Source organism: Zeugodacus cucurbitae, chromosome 4 (assembly GCF_028554725.1).
Source record: "Zeugodacus cucurbitae isolate PBARC_wt_2022May chromosome 4, idZeuCucr1.2, whole genome shotgun sequence".
NCBI lineage: Eukaryota > Metazoa > Arthropoda > Insecta > Diptera > Tephritidae > Zeugodacus > Zeugodacus cucurbitae.
In genome coordinates this window covers 15,601,957-15,621,378 of record NC_071669.1, presented here as the reverse complement: position 1 = coordinate 15,621,378, position 19,422 = coordinate 15,601,957, and the positions used below count along the sequence as shown (strand labels likewise).

The 19,422-nt window shown below is 31.2% G+C and overlaps 1 protein-coding gene across 1 annotated transcript in view; it reads left to right on the top strand.

The window, feature by feature from the left end:
- Positions 1-292: 292 nt before the first annotated feature.
- LOC105215407 (uncharacterized) overlaps positions 293-19,422 on the top strand; it is a 29,439-nt gene continuing 10,309 nt past the window's right edge. The window contains exons 1-2 of the mRNA XM_029043351.2: positions 293-383; positions 790-1,519. Coding sequence (XP_028899184.1) covers positions 1,327-1,519 — 193 coding nt within the window. The 5' untranslated portion in view covers positions 293-383; positions 790-1,326. The remainder of the gene's footprint in view (positions 384-789; positions 1,520-19,422) is intronic.

Genomic DNA, 19,422 nt, shown 5'->3' with positions numbered 1-19,422 from the left:
AAGGCAAGCATAAATCTGAGTTGAGTGGGGTTTAACTACTGACAGGAGAGAGCGCAATAGTGGAAGAGAGTGTGAGCGCGTTGTTGACATGTTTGTTCGAGAGCAAAGTTTGAATCCAGCTGAGTGTTGTGGAATCAGCTGTTTTAAGCGCGCTCGATCACCTGTACGTTTACCTGTCGGTACTAGCCAGAGAGCGGACTGGCTGAGCGCGCTGAGTCGCTTTAAAATTTATTTGTTTATTGTCATAAGCTGTTTCTCGCGAAGTTTTTGTTTGTATTAATGTTTATGCCAAGCAGCGGCAGCGCCACCAACTTTTAATGTAGCGTTTTGGTTGATTTTAAGTTTAGTTAGAAATTTAACAGCGCGCTTGTTAGACGTCCAGGGTGTGTTTGAAGTGATTTTTAGATAAAAATATTTAAAAAATCCCAGAAAAATATAATATTAGTAATTAAAGAAAGATTAAAATTAAATAACTGAAATAAAATAAATTAAAATAAAATAAAATAAAATAAAATAAAATAAAATAAAATAAAATAAAATAAAATAAAATATAATAAAATAAAATAAAATAAAATAAAATAAAATAAAATAAAATATAATAAAATAAAATAAAATAAAATTAAATTAAATAGCAAATAAAACTATTATTTTTATTGTTTTTTTTTTTAATCTAAAAAGTGATAATTTCCACGAAAAAACACTAAACTAATAAACTTAACAAATATTAAACGTCAGTTGGAAATTTGCTATAAAAATTAAAGTTTTTATAAATAAAACTTTCCTTTTTAGTGCGCAGCGTGGAAATCAGTTAAAATAACAATACAATAATAAATCCGAAAAAATTAAAAAAATTATAAAAAGCAACAACACAATAAAGATATTCATTCGCATTACCATTTTCCACATGAATAACTGTATATTTGTAACTGTATATTTGTAACTGTAACTTAGTGGTTCATCGAATTCATTAACCCGCCACGTGAGTGATCGTGCAGCACACCTAAAACACCAGCGCATACATTTGGTCTGCAAAGTTGTTCAAAAAAAGAAGACGAAGCAGAAGTAGCAAAAAGCGCAATTAACCTAAAATTGCAATAGTAAAAATTTGAAGTGAAAAGAAAATTGAGCAAAAAATAAATTTTACTTCTTTTACATTTAATTTACAAACAATTCCGACAAGTGTTTGGTGTGAAAAAATCGCAGTTGCAACACAGTTATAGTGTTGTTGTTGTAAAAAATTGTTGTAGCAAGTGCAAGAAATACGTTGTTGCATACATTCACCTCACCCTAACCACCAACAACCAACAACAACAAACGCTTACAAATATGGATGTCGCTTGGCGTTTTCGTATTATGATCTTCACAGCGTTAGCCTTGATGTTGTTCGGCGATTTTTACGGTTATGGCAGTGTACGCGGCGTACAATCGGATACAAATCAGGCGTCGGCGGCAGCGGCAGTCGCCACCACCGGACCGGGCAAATTCCAACAGAGCGACGCGGATATTGAAATTGGCGAAGGTGAGTAAGTCGGAGACATTGTTTTTTGTCGCTGTGTTTTTATGTTTGTGTCTGTGCGTGTGGCTTTAATTCAATTACAGTTAAAGTAATTTAATATGTATTATTTATGTACTTGAAATTGTTGTTTCTTTAGTGCGATTGCGCGACAGTTGGTGTGTGCTCAAAGATAATAGTATCTTTTGGATTAAACATTTTGAACTTTATTAGAAAAAAAATTTTAAAATTATAAAAATATTTGTTACTAAATTCATATTGAATAACAAAAAAAAAATGATGTATTGTGTGGTGTGGGCTGAGCTGGGCTTTAATATTTTCTTCAGCCAATTCTTTAATTTTTTTGGATATATATATGCTATGGAACACTCTAGGTCTACTTGTTGGTTTTTATGAAAGATATTATCAATTCATATACATTTTCATATATAACTAAGAGATAGGACAGTGAAATTTGAAATTTTTTCTTTGTTCAAGACGTGAATGATCCATATTAGGTGATAGTAAAATATTCTGGTGTACCGATCGCTTTGAAACTCACTGCTCATTTTTCCTCCTTTTTGAATTTTAGTGAATACTAATTAATTCCTAATGAAATTCTGTTCAGATACCATCAGCTTAGTTGAAACACAATTGTTGAACTCATTCCGTAATTATCCCTGGATCATCTATATAATATTATTGATTCAAAACAATCTGCTTATATATTATCTAAATTTAAGGTTAGCTGCTATAGGAAATAATACAGGCGATTTTATAGTTCTCTCGGGATAATACAGAAGTCTCAGAAGGTTTATGTAAAAGAAATTCGGATTGAATGCGAATTGAATTGACATTCTCAAGATCTTCTTCCTGGTCAACAATTGACATAATATATGCACACCCTTCTTGGTTTATTTGTGGAAGTTTCTGTTGTGAGCTTTTTAGGTTTGAACTGTCTCTTAGGCGGAGCATTACGTCTCATTAGGTTTTCAGAGTATATTAATGGTTCTAGAGGGAGAGAGAGTTTATATAAAAATACCATTCTACACACTCTATTGAGTGTCTGTCGGGAGTAATATTCTCTCGAAGGCAGCTAGAGGGCTTCTCAAAACTCAGTTTAGTTTCTAATAATGATTTGTTTAAGGGTAATATGAAAATACTCCAAGGTATGAACTGTCTCTTAGGTGGAGCATTGCGTCTCATTCGATCTTCGGAGCATATTAAGGGTTTTAAAGGTTGGTGGGAGTTTATAAAAAAATATTATTTTATATCCCAACATTCTGGAGCTCAGTCTATTTTTGAGGAATCCCTGGTATAGTATCGAGTTTCAAATTCCAATTACCGGGTTCATCGACTATTTAGAATCACACTCCATTCATTGATCAGCTGGGTATTTCCTACATATTCATTTAACACATTCACTCTTGTTGATTGTGCGTTATGTTTATGTAAATTTATGCGAGTATGCTAATACTTAGTAAAGTATCGACTTTAGTCACATATATTCAGTTTAGTTTCTAATAATGATTTGTTTAAGGGTAATATGAAAATACTCCAAGGTATGAACTGTCTCTTAGGTGGAGCATTGCGTCTCATTCGATCTTCGGAGCATATTAAGGGTTTTAAAGGTTGGTGGGAGTTTATAAAAAAATATTATTTTATATCCCAACATTCTGGAGCTCAGTCTATTTTTGAGGAATCCCTGGTATAGTATCGAGTTTCAAATTCCAATTACCGGGTTCATCGACTATTTAGAATCACACTCCATTCATTGATCAGCTGGGTATTTCCTACATATTCATTTAACACATTCACTCTTGTTGATTGTGCGTTATGTTTATGTAAATTTATGCGAGTATGCTAATGCTTGGTAAAGTATCGACTTTAGTCACATATATTCAACCTAATCATAGAACTTCCATAGCTTAATAGTAGAAAAGTGCGTATTTTTGCTAAGCCTTTTACTGCAGTTTAGTGGCGCCGATTGATTTTAGAATATTCATAAATTTTTCTTGTTAAACATGGCGCTTATTAAAGTGTGAATTGATTTATTGTAAATGGATTTTCGAAGCTTGTAGAATATATCATGAACATTTTTCGCGGAAAAGATATGTATTGAAAAATATTTTTAATATTTTTACGTAAATTAGAATTTAGTTATAAATAAAGGCAAGATATGGAAAATAAATATTATTTTTGTATTTACTTTTTAAAACAGTTTTTTTTTAGTTTGGAGAACTATTGATTGATTGTTTTTGTAATTAAAAAAAACCGGAACATTTTTTTTTGCAATTTGAAAATTCTCTATTTTGATATTTAGCCCAGTTAAATTACCTTCACCGTCATAAACTGTTACAGTTAACGAAAGCATACTCACAAGTACGACAATAAATGCCAACAAATGGTGCTCCGTGATAAATCAGTAAATCCAAGTCACCTCATTTTGAGTAATTACCATAAACAAATAAGAAAAAAGTGCAAAAATAACTGCCAAAAAGTAAATAATAAATAATAATAACAATGACACTGTTTGTTGCGAGATACAAATCTATAAACTGTTACTGCTGTGTGCTATATTCCTCATTTCAATGTCACGTCTCATGAGAGTTGACCTTCATGGCTTGCCGGCACCTCAGTTTCCGACGCCGCAACAATTAAAAAGCGCAAAATAAATAATGAACGCCAAAAATGTGTATCCAAACACCCACTCATCGCCAAAAATACAGAAAAAAGTTGCAAAAAATAAGGTCTTATAGGTACAATAAAAAGGAAGTAAAAAAAGCTTATTCAAATATTTTGCTGTCATAAAATAATAATTAGATAAAAATATCTCAGTTTTTGGTTAATCTAGTTATCCACGCATAATAATAAGCTTATTTGGTCTGCTTGGGCGCCCACAATGCACAGATTTTGTGCTAAATGCTGAAATGATTTTTGTTTATTTTTATTTATTTTTTTTGTTGTTTATTATTTTTTATGGCAATTCGTCACGTTTCACTCTTTTAGCTATAAAGCTTAACTTTCCATTGAAATTTTGCGATAATCTGACCTTAATTTGTTAAATATACGTGAGTTTATTTGCGAAAAAAAGTTGTTAACAAAAGTAGGGAAATATTAATCTGATTTGACGTAAAAATATAAAATAATACAAATAGAACAATAAGGTCAAAGATATATACCATTTATTAAGGTCACAAATGAGCTGTGTTCTAGTTTTTTGTGAAAAGTATTTGTTTGACAAATGATACTGTCTAAAACCATGGATGCTGGAGACCTCAGATCTTACCAATCACAAGATCCACTTAATAAACTACTCCTTCAGGACAAATTCACTACTAATGGAGAGATCACTAAATAATGACGAAACTCTAGAACTTTACCTTTATTCTCCGATATCAAAAAAAAATACGAAATATCTTCCACGACTTAGGATCTATTGGGATTCAATTTGAATCACAATGAGTTGAATAATAACGTATGTAAGGCCTTTCGTAAAGGTATTGGGTGTTTCAAAAGGTTTTCCGATCCTCAATTTAGCCAGAGGCATATTTATCCAAAACTGGATCACATAAAGTTGGTTGACAAACCGATCTACAAAATACTATTTTTGAACTCATTGATACAATGGTTTCGAATACTTCTTTTCAAAAACCGTTGTCTTCTCCTTTTTCCTTGATATTTCCTAACAACTAATCCAGCTATCAGAGAGATAATACTTCCATCAATTTAGCGCTAAGCCTTTTATCGTAACAGTGACTCAAAATACAACCAAAGTACCGCTATCGCGCTGGAGTTCAAGTAGAGTCGATTACTAAACCGCTGAAGCGTAAAATCAATGAAATCACATACCTAGTATATGGTATGCAAAAAAGAAAGCTTTAATACGTCGCATAATATCGACAGACTATGAAATAAATCGAAATGAAAACGAAATTTAACGGTTGAATGATGTGTTAATGCTAGGAATCAAATATCAATTATATATCTACATATAAAAGAGGCAAAAAACTGGTAAAACAACTTTGCGTAAAAGCGGTAATTCAACCTGATGTGCAACAGTAAAACACGCAATATTCAATCAAGTTCAAAAAAGTAATAAAACGAAATGACAGTTGAAACGCAAGCGGGGTTTTCAGTTGTTGGTACCCGTGAGGAAATTGAAAGAAGAGTTGGGAGACAAATTTTGCAAGAGAGTTAGAAAATGAGCTCTCCACTCTATTGTTGAAATGGGATCTATTCATTTTTGAATGATTATTGGATCACTGCTTGGAACCACAACGAAGACAAACGATTTTAGACTAGACCCGATATGTGATCGTGGAAGTGGACTGCTGAAAATTTTGATCTAAAAGGTTTTATATATATAGTTCAAGTTTCAAGAAAAGTCAGGGGACAAACGTCTTTAGTGAGTGTAGCCAAAATGCATACAGTTAAATCTATAAACTTTAAATACCATATGAGTGATCTGTTATATAAATACGGGACCTTAGCAGAGGGCCTACAAAATCGATATCTAGATCAATTGTCGCGAGACTTCAGCGCAAAAAAAATATGGTTTGAAATCGGGAAAAGAATTGCTTTGAGAATTATGTAGCTGTTGATCATTACCTTGACCCTAATGCCTTTCATAAAGGGAACCCGATGTTCCGTAAGTTATTTTAAAACCTTTGAAATTGTAGGTAAGATACTATATGGCTCAGGGGCTTGATGGGTGTCTATATGGATATGTTATAGAGAAACGAAACGGGGAGCTGAAGAAAATAACCTGGGAGTGATCAGTTTCTGTTCTTTACCGTAAGAGTTACCATTTACTTAACAAAGATTAACATTCCGGAACACTGCTTTCAAAGTTGATACTAAGCTCTTCGATTTTTTAACCTCAAAATTGACCTTATTGATATTCGTACATTTCTTTTTGGGTGCATTTAACTTTGTTTTTGCAAATATCGATTGTAAACACAAGTTGTTAAAAGATCGTGAGAAAACGCTCAGTGTTTACTAACAAAAGACAGAGATGTATTATATTGTGGTAATTAACGATGTTACGATCACACGACATCTTAAAAATTCCAAAGTGGCTTGATTTATTTTAAAAGAAAGAAGAAGAGCAAAAACAGAAACTCAAAGGCAGTAGGCGCTTGTGAAATTTGCGCTTGGTGGACGCGACACAGTAGGGCGTAGTGTCATGAGGCTTGTAGCTTTGGAGCTCAAGCCCAGTCTTGATCTCTGGTTTGTTTGCAATGCGCGCCGTTACTGCAATAACCATTGTTCGTTGATGTTGTTTAACTGTAATCATTGTGGGCACAGCATTTCACGAAAATTTCGTGACACCAAGTTGGTAAAATGGCCTGTATTTAGTTTCTGGCGTTGTTGGTTTGCTGCTGCATTTGTAGATCGCTGCAGATGCGCTATAATTGTTGTTTTCTGTCTTTAACTGCGACTTTGGGAACTCACGTAATATTTTCACAATTTTTTCTCCCAATTTCTTCTTCACTACTTCTTTTCTGCGCTTGTTAATAGTGAAAGTTTAGGGGTCACCACATTTTTGAACTAATAAAAATGGCAAAATTAAAAGTCAAGCCAAGCGATCGTTGTAAAAATTTTGGTTTTTGTCGGAAAAACGAGGCAATGAAGCGTAAAAATATTTCGACTCTTGGCCTTTCTCTATTGGCTTCTTTGATATGCTGTTTTGGCATATAATGGCGCACAATTTTTGTTTATCGCCATAATTTGGCATACCAAATTGTATCAGATGAAAAGTAGTTTGCGCATAAAATGGGTATATATTGTTAAGTAGATAGTATCTATAGGTGAAAAAATGCGCGGAAAGTCAGCACTTTGCTAAATACGTTGTACATGTAAAGTACTGACAAATTTTTAGCTTTCTAATTTGCTAGTAGCTAGTAATAATCTGGAGAGACTAAAATCGCAATGAGGCAGTCCAATCGACTGATCGACTGTAGTCTACAGTTCTTTAGCACCAATCAATCCACATATACGGATTACTTCAATTTTGGTTTAGATGCTTAGTGGGTGTTATTCAAAAAATGCTATTTCGATTTTATCGACGATATTGAAAAGGGTCTTAGACTCTGCAGATCAACAGATCTGAATGATTAATGGGGAATCTTATGCTTCGGATACAATGTCTGCTGTCTGCAGATGGTATTAAGGGAACCTAAGCAAGTTCATGTCACTCCAGGAGAAAGATGAGTAAATGACAAAGATTTAATACCTGTGCGAAATGCGCAATATATAAGCTAGTGCTGTATAAGGTGCTATGCATGTTATGGATGGGGCTCAAAAAAGCCTCATGTGTGTCTTGCTTTAAGTATACAAATTTTAGTGGTTTTAATATTTGACTATTAGGTACATAATACTTTGAAACTTTTAACTGTATGTAAAATGAAAACACTGATATGGAATTCGTTGAACTTCTACATTTATGAGACTTTAAGGGAGATATAATGTGTAGGCAGAACAACACCTTAATTTCATCCTTAATTTCGAGGTTCAATAGATAATGTATAGACATGAGTGTTATCTTAAAACTTGTATATTTGAAATTAATAAACTGGGAGTATAGAATGGGAGCTTTTACACTGAAATCGCCTTTGGTTACTCTGAGATATGAACCTTTGAACAACATTTGAAAACTCTGAAAATAATCTTGCTCCAACTAGGTTTAGCCCATTCTTCGTACGAGGAAATTAATAAGAGTAGGAGGGAGAGAGGGAACATAGTAATAGAAATCCTATGTTGCTCGAGAAATGACGCTGTTTCCCCATGTATTACAATTGGATCATTAGAGACCGGTACAGACGGTTTTTCTCTTCGTCCACTCAATTTTTTCTGTAATTTATTCTGGAAAGAAAAGTCCGATTATCTTGGAAGCTTTATTAGAAAAAGATTTTTTTAGACCAGTATTCCCAATTTTCTCTCACTTTTTGCAGTAACTGGGGTCAACAACAAACGTTGGTTCAATCTCCACAACAGCCGGTTCTACGTGATACCGGGATTGACTCGTATTTTCGGATCCGACTAAGGGGTGTTATTTCAGCGACTCAGACCTGTCAGGATCGTTAAGTTCTAGTCTAAACAAACGATGGTCCGTAGTAAGACCGTTAATTATGAAATGTAAAATCGAACCGATTATAAATCAAGTAAAAGCTGTCAATAAGACCTACTCCGAAAACAGTATTGCCTCATTTTAAACCACACGTCTAAAAACACCAGTTACAAATGCTGTCAGAGGTCTTTTATTTACGTAAATATATAGCACTGTATACTCAATCTGATTAATTTTATGAAATCTTAAGCTTTGACTTTATGTTTTAATTACTTTTTGGGAATTATGTACTCGTTTAATTCATTTAAATTAAAACCCGTATTTTCCATTAACTAATTTACAGTGTTACCGTTATTGACTTCGCAAACAGTTGGCACTTTGATTGAAACTTAACTTTTGATAGTTTTAAGAAATCAAATTTCAATCCTCTGACTAAAAACAAGTTTTAAATGGTTTATCGCGGGAAATATAAATCATGAAGTACATTAAAATTTCTTAATTACCCAAAATATTTGCAGAAAATTAAAAAAAAAAATTCACATGCTGAGTGATAAACTGACGAAAAAGTGTGGGATATTCCAAATCAAAACATGTCAATACAGGGTGTTATATAAAATATTGCGGCATTAAATTCATTTCAAGACATTGGAGTTCTAATAGCTTGTTTATATCAATGATTTCTGTAAAATTTTATTTAAATTTTTTTAATTTAATTTTTTCAAAATTAATATTGAAAATTTATTTAAAATTTTCTTATACGAGGGCTGCTATATATATTTCTGGCCTAATAATGAAAATAGGAATATTTATCAACGAAAATGGTTTTATTGTTTTTTAAAATATTCTCCATCAAAATTTATACACTTTTGCATGCGCTCAAACCAATTTTCGAAGCTCTTTCTTTAAGCCTTTTTTTGAGCGATTGTCAAATTGTGCGGGATCCAACGAGAACAAACCTTTTTTACGGCCAGGTGTTCATGCAATATCGAATGCTAATACTTAGTGTTGCCAAGGCCAAAAATATATATGGCAGCCCTCGTATATACTAAAACTTCCACACGTCCCACCCGTTACCCACTTGTTGGTATATAATTGCATATCCGCACAAATAGCCCAAGCAAATTTCAAAGCAAAGGTGCAACCGGTAAATGATGTAATCAAATTTTGGTTACGAATGTGTAATCAAATACATATTTTCGAAAGGCTGAAAAAGTGAAGTAAAACAACCTAAAGCAAAATGAAAAAAAAGTGAAAAGTGAAAAAGAAAACACAAAACACAAAAAAATAAATTGAATATGCAGGCGAGCCATCAGTTAACTATGTGCCTTTTGCGAAAATGGGCTTCAGCAAACAAAAACAAAAAAAAAAAAACAAAAAAAAATTGAGTAGTGAAAAAAGTGTCTTGCGCATGCGCATACCAGCCGCTGCCGCCAAAAACGAGACGGCAAATGTGCGACGACCACAAAGCAATATAAAATGCGGTAATCCATACACTTCAATACAACACCGTACGCTGCAGCGCTGCTTTAAACTGATATAAGCACAAAACAAACACGCACACAACTCTACACACTTACATTGAGATATGTGACGGCGCAACAAATAGAAATTGACGGTTGCGCTTACAAAACTAATTTAAACATAACAACAACAACAGCAGCAAATTCGCCGCACTATCGTCAATTGAGTAAATTAATTTGACGGCAAAAAATCGATATTTGCATGTTATATTTGTGTGCCGTTAATGGGTTAAGGTCTGTAATTTGATGAAGCAAGTAGTGGCTGGTTTTTGCACAAGTTTACCCACATTAAGCATGTTTTTGTTTGCAAATTCGTTTTTTATTATTATCAAATGCATTTTTTGTTTGTTATTTGCTGAAGTGAGTAAATCAAACATGCTTTATTGTTTATTGTCAATCTAGTTTTTGAAATATCAACCATACAATGGTGTGGTTTTGAGGTTACAATCACTTAAGCTCCTTTTGCAATTAATTGCGTATTTTTTAAACCTTTGTATACATTTTTTATAATGTTTCTTCAAAAATTAAATGATAGAAATTAAAATTTTTATTAGGTAAGGTAGTTGACTTAAGTGTTAAATTTGTTTTATACAAACATTGATTCTTAATGTCCCATATAGCCTTTTCACACAGCCTAAATAATTGATCAATTAAAATTTTGAATGAGAAACCAATTTTTTGCGCTTCACACTACCGGCTACTCGATAATCGATCAGCTGTTATACATTTCTGTTTTTGCTTTTCATAAGAAGTTCGTAAGTTTCATAATTTTTTATTTATTTCCTGCAGCGTCGTCTACCGTCGTGTAGCGTGAACAACATTTCGCAGACAAAGATCGTATATATAATTATAAATGCGGTATTTTTCGCAGAGTTGCATTTCATTTTGAAGTCGATTAAAATTCAATTAAAAATTAATTTATATTTTTATTTTGTATGGTAAATTGATCTAAATCAGCGTTTTAATCGAGAAAAGGCCGGTTAATTGATCAATTAGTTCCTGTGTGAAGAGGCTATTAGGTCTTCTCGGTATCTAATACTTCTTTCTTAAATATCCTGGACACGGTCTGGGACCTTATATACTATGTATGTCACTTTTTGTCTATTTCGGAACCCTTTCCGTTTTTGCTTTGACAAATATGAGCCCGGAAATGGGAGATTAAGTGGCTTTTCATCATTACTTCCCTATTTTGAGTTTTATTATTTTATATTTACAACGGACAATTAACAATAAATAGTTCCTCATTCTCATTCAAGTCATCACAAAAAAAAGTCACAAAAATATATCTTAGATATCGTTTTTGATATCTTAAAGCGAGCTGTCGAAGAAAAAGGGAGACAGAGTGACCTTGAGTTGCTTTGAAAATAATTCTATTTCAATTATATCCAATTCAATCTTCGAGGCAAATAGAGAGAGGAAAGTGATAGTGAGTGATAGAGATAGAAATCTTGAGTTGCTCGAGAAAGGACTCTGATTTAACTTGATTAACGGATTCCTAATTTGGTTCCAGAAAAAGAGAGAAAGAGGGATAGAAATCTTGTATAATTACCCTGCTTCACTATTTCCCAAACTAGGTCCATTAGAGAGCGGTATAGAGGGTGTTTCCCTTCGTTCCTTCAAACGTTTCTGTAATTTGTGATGGGAGTAAATTTCAGATGATTGAGATTGAGTTGCTTTAAGATGTTATATGGTACATATAAGCTGGTGGAATTGCATTGTGGCTAGTTTTTGGTTACTGAAACTATTCTAAACGATCTAATGTTTTTATCATGCAATGATAATATATATTTTAGCTTAGACTTTAATTGCAAATATATGCTTTGTACCAAAACATAGTTTTATTACTATATTTTTCTTTTATACCATTGGGCATTACCTTAAAAGTAGTACAGACCTCAGCTCAAGTGCCTCTCTAAACCAAAAGTAATGGTGTGAAATACTCAAAAGGTGTGACCATGTGTTTTACATTAAACATTTACAGTAAAGTTAAAAATATTTAAATGTAAGCTCGTTAAAATACAACAATAAAGTTTTATACAAAAAGTCAATATAAATATATACTTCACATATTTTTATTACCGGTTTAAAATTTCAACAAAAATATAAAAAAATATAAATGTCGACTTGTCATATTTTTTTGTTTGCCCAACAACTGTTATGTTAACAATATTGCTAACAATACTGTTATATTACAACAAACAATTACCAACAACTATTAAAGCGATAAGTAAATACGACAGCGAAACATTCAATTTCATTGAATCCTGGTTGAAGTCTCGAACTTCAATAAAGGTCAGTGGTGTGAAAAGTGATTGCTATCAACTACGATTGTGTAAGAAAAAAATTAAATAAAAACTGAAAATAAAATAAAAATAAATTAAACAAAAGTGGTTAAAAAACAACAACAGCAGCAGCAATTTATTTTTAGCATCTAGAAACCGACTCGTGTAGAACTAAATGCAGTGTTTGTAAATTATATATTCATATACTCACAGATGTTTAAAAATTTATATAAATACATATTAATTACACACGATTCTGACTTGCATGCAATATTGTTTCGCTGATTTGACAGTTGCCGTTCATTCAGTTTCACTCAATTTGTTGTCAATTACCTTATGTTATGCGGTTAACTGGTCATTCAAAATATATTAAAATGGAAGGAAAGCAAAAATTTGAATGAAAAGTTTATTTGGAAATAATATTGATTACATATATAATTTTTTAATCTGGCTTATAAAACCATTAAGGGAGTCTGTTTGAAATTAAAACTCTAGTAGTAGAACTACTACATACATAGCTATATATTAACGAAATATTGGAGTAGAGTGAATCGAACAAACAACTGTATAAAAAGTATAAACTAGTATATTATATTAGAGATGGAATTACAGGTTCAGTAAAATTATATTGAAATTAATCCAAAAAGCATTTTAATTATTTTTAATGTCGTTTCCACTGTGCGAGTTAATCCAAGCCAACAACTGGTATAAACAGTATAAACTGGTATAATAGTTAGGGATGGAATTTCAGATTCAGTAAAATTATCCTGGAATTAATTCAATAAACATTTTAATTATTTGTAATGTGGTTTCCACCGAGAGAGTGAATCCAAGCCAACAACTGGTATAAAAAATATAAACTCGTATAAAAAATTGGAGAAGAAATTATAGGTTCAGTAAAATTATCCTGGAATACAAATTTTAATTGTTTTCAATGTAGTCTCCACTGATCGAGTGAGTCCAATTTAAGTCAATATAATTAACCGGTTTCAGATATAGACATAGTTCCGGGGATCATAATGTTCAATCTATATTCTTTATTTGGTAACTGGGAAATAGCTTGATAATAAAATATTTCCAAATATGAATATATCTCATATACTCGAATACTTGTCCAATTAGTCAATGTACTTATTAGTCATCGGTTTTTCTCAAATTTATTTATCACTTATACCAATAAGTGTTTGATTAGCTTTTGGTTATGCTTTGCGAAACGCAAATATTTCCTTATATGAGTTTTTAAAACTTTCCAGTGTTTATTTCTAGTTATGAATGCATGATTGCAATAATTGCTTTAGAAAATATCAGGAACTGAAAATGTGAAGTTGAAAGTCAATTACTCAAGTGGTGTTAGAGTACATATTTATTTCAAGTCTGTTGTTGCATCGAGGAAAGTAGCTTTAAATTACATAAATTTAATTGAAATGATTGTAATTTGTTACAAAATTATTTACTAATAATTGAAATAAATAATTATTTAAATATTTCATTACTTTTAATTTAAAAATGTAATTAAATAAATAATTTTGAAAATAATTAAATATTTCATAATTAGTTAATTAAATAAACATTGGGGAGTTTAGATTTAAATTACATAAATTGAGTGAAAATTATAAATTAATTACAAAGGAAATTAGTTATAATTAATATAACGTTATTTTAATATTTAATTACTTTTAATTTAAATATGTAATTGAGTTCGTAATTAAAATATAATAATAATTTTGAAATTAATTAATTAATTAATTAAATTAACTAAATATTTAGATTTTAATTAAATCATATGTTTTTATGATTAATTAAAATAATTATTATTTAATTAATACATTTTTTAATTAATTAATTGCATAATCCATTACAAAGTTATAGAATTAATTAAAATAAATTAGATATTTGAATAATTAATTATTTTAATTATTAGAAGTACCTTTAATTATTTAATTACTTCATTAAAATTTCTTGAACTTAGATCTATTTCTTGGGCAAGGTATATTTGAATTACATAAATTTAATGAAAAAAAAATAATTAATTACAAATGATTAATAATAATTAAATAATTTAGTATTTTAACATTTAATTACTTTTAATTTAAATACTTTAATTTAAAAAATAATAATTTTGAAAATAATTATTTAATTTATATCTATAATTTATCATAAAACTTTTATTTTATTAATGAAAATTATAAAAAAATTTAACATTGTTTAACTAAATTAACTTAATTTTAATTTTAATTACAATTAAATTAATTATACTTAATTACGTACAAATTAATAAGCATATTTTTTCAAATACAAGTATTAATTGTACTTAATGAATTATTGGTGTTTGTTAAAATTTTACATGTAATTAATAAATTTCATCAAAATTAATTATGTAATTGCTTAATTATGTATTAATTAATTTTCAATTTTTTAACTGGTATAAATAGCTACATAATTTTAAAAGTTATAATATACTAACAGAATTTACTAATTTATTTTAAAAATTAATAAATTACTTATTTATTTATTATTTAATTAATTACTTAATTAACTTTTTATAAAATGTATAATTTTGAATCAACTAGAGTTCAGATATATCTATATAACAAATATCTACTTCTGATCATTTGGAAATGCCCACATATGGTTCTACTGTTATTGAAATTTCAATATGCATTTTAATATTTACTTATGTATTTGCACAGCTTAAATAGATAAACTCAGACATATAAACAATTTTACTCCAAACGCTCGTTAGCTGAGGTGCAGAAAAATTCAAAGTCAAAGTTGGAGTTTCGTTATCCAATTTGCATAAAACCATTCTTGGTTTAGCGATTTTTTTTAGTATTTTCAGCTTTTCGTACACAGACAAACAGACACAAATGCATAGAATTTATATTTTTAATAGCTACAATTGTACATATGAATGAATTAATATATACTCACATGTATTTATGAATATATGTGTGTGCAATTTGTTTGCTGTATGGTCTTTGAACTTCTGGCCTTGGCTGGTGGTGAGCGTCTATTGTTTGTTGTGGAGGCATTGCAGCGATGCCAAGCTCATTGAAATTAAACACATTTTAAATTTGTTTTTTGTTTTTCATTTTCTTTTTTTTGTATTTTCGTTACTTGACTTTTAAATTGTATTTGATTTTTTTATTTTATTTATTTTGTTTTTGAATTTTATTTATTTTTTAATTATTTTTCTTTTTTGCTTTTTTTTATTTTTAATATTTTTTATTTTACCAAGTCTTGAAAGAGTTATTATCGCAGCATACATGATTTACTGCTCATTTGCTACAGAATGGCTTTTAGCATTTTTGTCACGCTCCAAGTGTTTAACGTTAATTTAGTTCACATAACATGAATTATGTTTGGTCTTATGGTCACGGGTGGTGTGTTAAATAAGTACTATGGGTTATCTTGTGCAGTGGTTATGTGCTATTAGCGCTTAGTTTTGAACTTCAAGCATGGGTGCTTTTATGAACTATATTTAGTTTATTATATGTAAATATGAAGATATCTAATATAAAGTTGAGGGCAAGTTAATCATCAAAGAATAATAATTTTAAATAACTGTAGTGTCATTCGCTAAAGTGACGTCATTTGGTTGAGTAGGTATCCATAGAGTGATGGTTTTGGATGAATCTTTACAGATAGTTTGCTTTTTAGTTTTAAGTCTATCATATTTGTTTTTGGATTGTATGTTTTGGAACATGTGTTATAGACCTTGAAAAAGCCGGTCATTTTACACTTCAAGTTCCAGTCATATTGTTATTTCTTTGATCTAATATTCATGAAAACACTACAGAGGATCTTAGAATCTTACATTTCAATTCAGTTGTATTTACAGTTATTCTATGATATTAAGTTATTTATGTCACCCAAATAAGTCAGCTCATTAGTGAGAGTAAGGCAGGCAATCTATGCTTTACGACTTGACCTCCTCCGGGAGTCGGTTTTGGCCGTGGCCATAAGCCTTTGCCAGTCGTCTCTGCATTTCGCATGACAACGCCAGTTTGGGATTTCAAGCTTCCTTCCACCTGAGTTTCGGTCGTCCTTTTCTTCGCCGGCCGCCTGTGGCTACCGTGTCGTACAATTTTCGTGCTGAGTGTTTTCTTCCATTCGGGCGATATGTCCAAGCCAGCGCAACCGCTGTATTTTTATGCGCCGCATAAAATCACCGAAGAGCTCATACAGCTCCTCATTCCAACCAATCCGGTACTCATCTACGCTACGCGCAGCGGGCCATAAATCTATCGGAGGACTTTTCTCTCGAAAGCTCCTAAGGAGTGCTCATCATTATTGGTCATCGTCCATGTTTCCGCGCCATATATCAGGATAGGTATAATGAGCGACTTATAGAGCGTTTCCAAGGCTTTATTGATCGTTTCATTGGATTTTTTTACATGGCATAACCCTGGTTGGGGAACATCAACCTTTATATAGCCAAGACAGACGTTCGCTTGCAGACGCATCTCCTGGTGGACAGACGCTGGGTACCTTGGCGTACCCTTAAACCTTGGCGTACCCTTAAAATAAGTCGGAATGGACCCACCAATGCTCTATCTCGCTCTCTTATATTAAAAACTTCACAGTTCACTTATATATTCCGACCTATTTGTCAAGTGACTTTTCCTAATAAATCTCTTAATTGTTTTTATTCTCTATTTGGATGAATCACCCATCTTCATAAAGAAATTGCAATCGGAATGATGAAATTATTTTATTTGTCACTTTTCGAAAAAAATTTAAATGGAATAAAAAAGTACCACCGAAAACAATTAAACAAAAATCGTTATATATTATATATTTTCGGAAATAAATCGCGTCATTCACTGATAATTAGTTTCGCAATACAAAAAAAAAACAGAGGTATTTTTAGAATAAAAATCACAAAATTAAATTCAAATAATCTTTCATTAAAATTTATTGCGGCAAAAACTCAAGCTTTGACTCATCGCTTTACACTTTCGTTTGATTACGCATACCTGCATACTTTTATAAATACTTCTTTGTGCAAAATAAAAAAAAAAACTCGTTTTGGCCAAATGTACTCCTTAATTGGATACTTAATTAGCATATGTTAAAAATTTAGCAATACTTTGTTGACCTGGTTGAGTGCTAAGCAGAAGAATGGGTGTTCACTATTACTTCACTTTCGATAATTAGACAGGAATCAAAGCTTTTTATGGTGATTCGAAAAGAGGAAATTAGTTTGCATATGGTTGTTTCATTATATAATATAAAAATTTTCCAGTACTAAATTTTCTAGTACTAAATTTTTATATTATATAATGCTTTAATTATGGCAAAAAAAAATTCCAAAAATTTGGTTATATACAAAAACCTGCATAAATTTTATTCCAGTTTTAAAGAAATGCAAATTTCTCCACAGCTGGTTAACGGTATATGATGCTTATCGTCCACAAACGTGTCTTGTTTGATACGTTTGTTTACATTTTTGTCAAAACTTTTATTTTCAAATATTTTTTATCATAAATTCTATATTTGTTTTGTCTATGCAAAGAATAAGTGACCTTGACTCGATTGTTCCAGATCAATGTTTTGTTTTAGACTGTGCTGCTTTAAAGCATTCAACCATATTTTTTATGAGGACAGAAAATTGTATACCAATGAAATAAAATATGTGGGAGCTTGTGAGATTTTTGTGATGTAGAATACAATATAAATCGAATGTCATTAATTTATTGGGATATTCTTTAGAATACGTTAAGAATATTTATATAAATTATTTAAAAAAAAAAATGTATCTGATTCAACACAAAAATAATCCGAAACTTTCATATAAAATAAATCATATTCAGCATTCCAATGAATTTTTATTTCCACATGAATGAAAAATTATATTCGAATTTCGGCATTCTGTCACACATATTTTTGTTTTGATTTCTTGATGTTTTTTTATTGGAGCTATAAAGCTAAATTTAATTTATAAATGCGACTGTTTTAGCATAAAAACCTGAATTATCTACATAACAATTATCAGTGCCGGCCCGACTTGCGCTCTACACCCCGGAAGTAGTTGTAATGGTGTTTTTAAAAAGATCATGAACGAAAAGAACTTAACCGGTCGCACATTGGGTAGTAATCTTGTTCTTTTCTCCAATCGATATCGATGGTGGTCACATTATATCGAGGGAATTATGTTACTATTCAAATGTCTGCACTTTCTCCTTATTTTCTTTGGGAGCTTTATTAGGATTTTTAACACAACCTGTTCCCCAAAAGAGAAGGAATACGCTTAGACCTTATAGTCTGCAGTCCTTTGTGAACTCAGAAAAACCCTAAGTAAATATTACGACTCGTCAATGCACCGTGAACCGACAACAAGTCTGCATAAGCTTTTTACTGATAAATCCGCAAATTCGCAGGGTAGTTAAAAAAGTGAGATTCAATGAATATTAGTATCGATCTCGCATAGGTGGGACATTCCATCAGCAAGATGATTCTGCCTCGTCTTCTTCTAGGAAACTTCTGCAGCTAGCATCCGATAAAATTTTTAATTGAACAATGACACCTTCAAATAATGATTTATTATTGAGAGCGAAGAACTTCATATACGTCTCAACCTCTCGTCGTTTGGGTAAGCAGGATCTTGCGACTGACCAGAGCTCAGCTGAAGTCTGACTGTCTAGTTGAATATCACAAAAGAATATGTAGTCTTCCTACTTGGTCCCATTCTACAGTAGTTAATACGAATGTACCTAGCCTTGAAAGATCGTTATCAGCCTTACGTTATTACCTGGGATTCCTCTGTGGCCAGGTACCCAAACTAGTCTAATCGTAACCGGTATCGCCTGAATGTGAAGGTAGACATTTCCGTACAAGTTTCGTGCACTTACTACGAGAGAGAATCGTGACTTTACAGAAGGACGCTACGCTTCGAAGAAATATTTCATTGGGAATGTCGTTCACATGAAATTTACAATAAGGCTGATTATTTCCCTTATTTCACAGCTTATTTAAAAAAAATATATATACATTTAAATATATTTTTATATTTTTTACCAAACAAAAATTCCCAAAATCAATTTTACTGTCTAA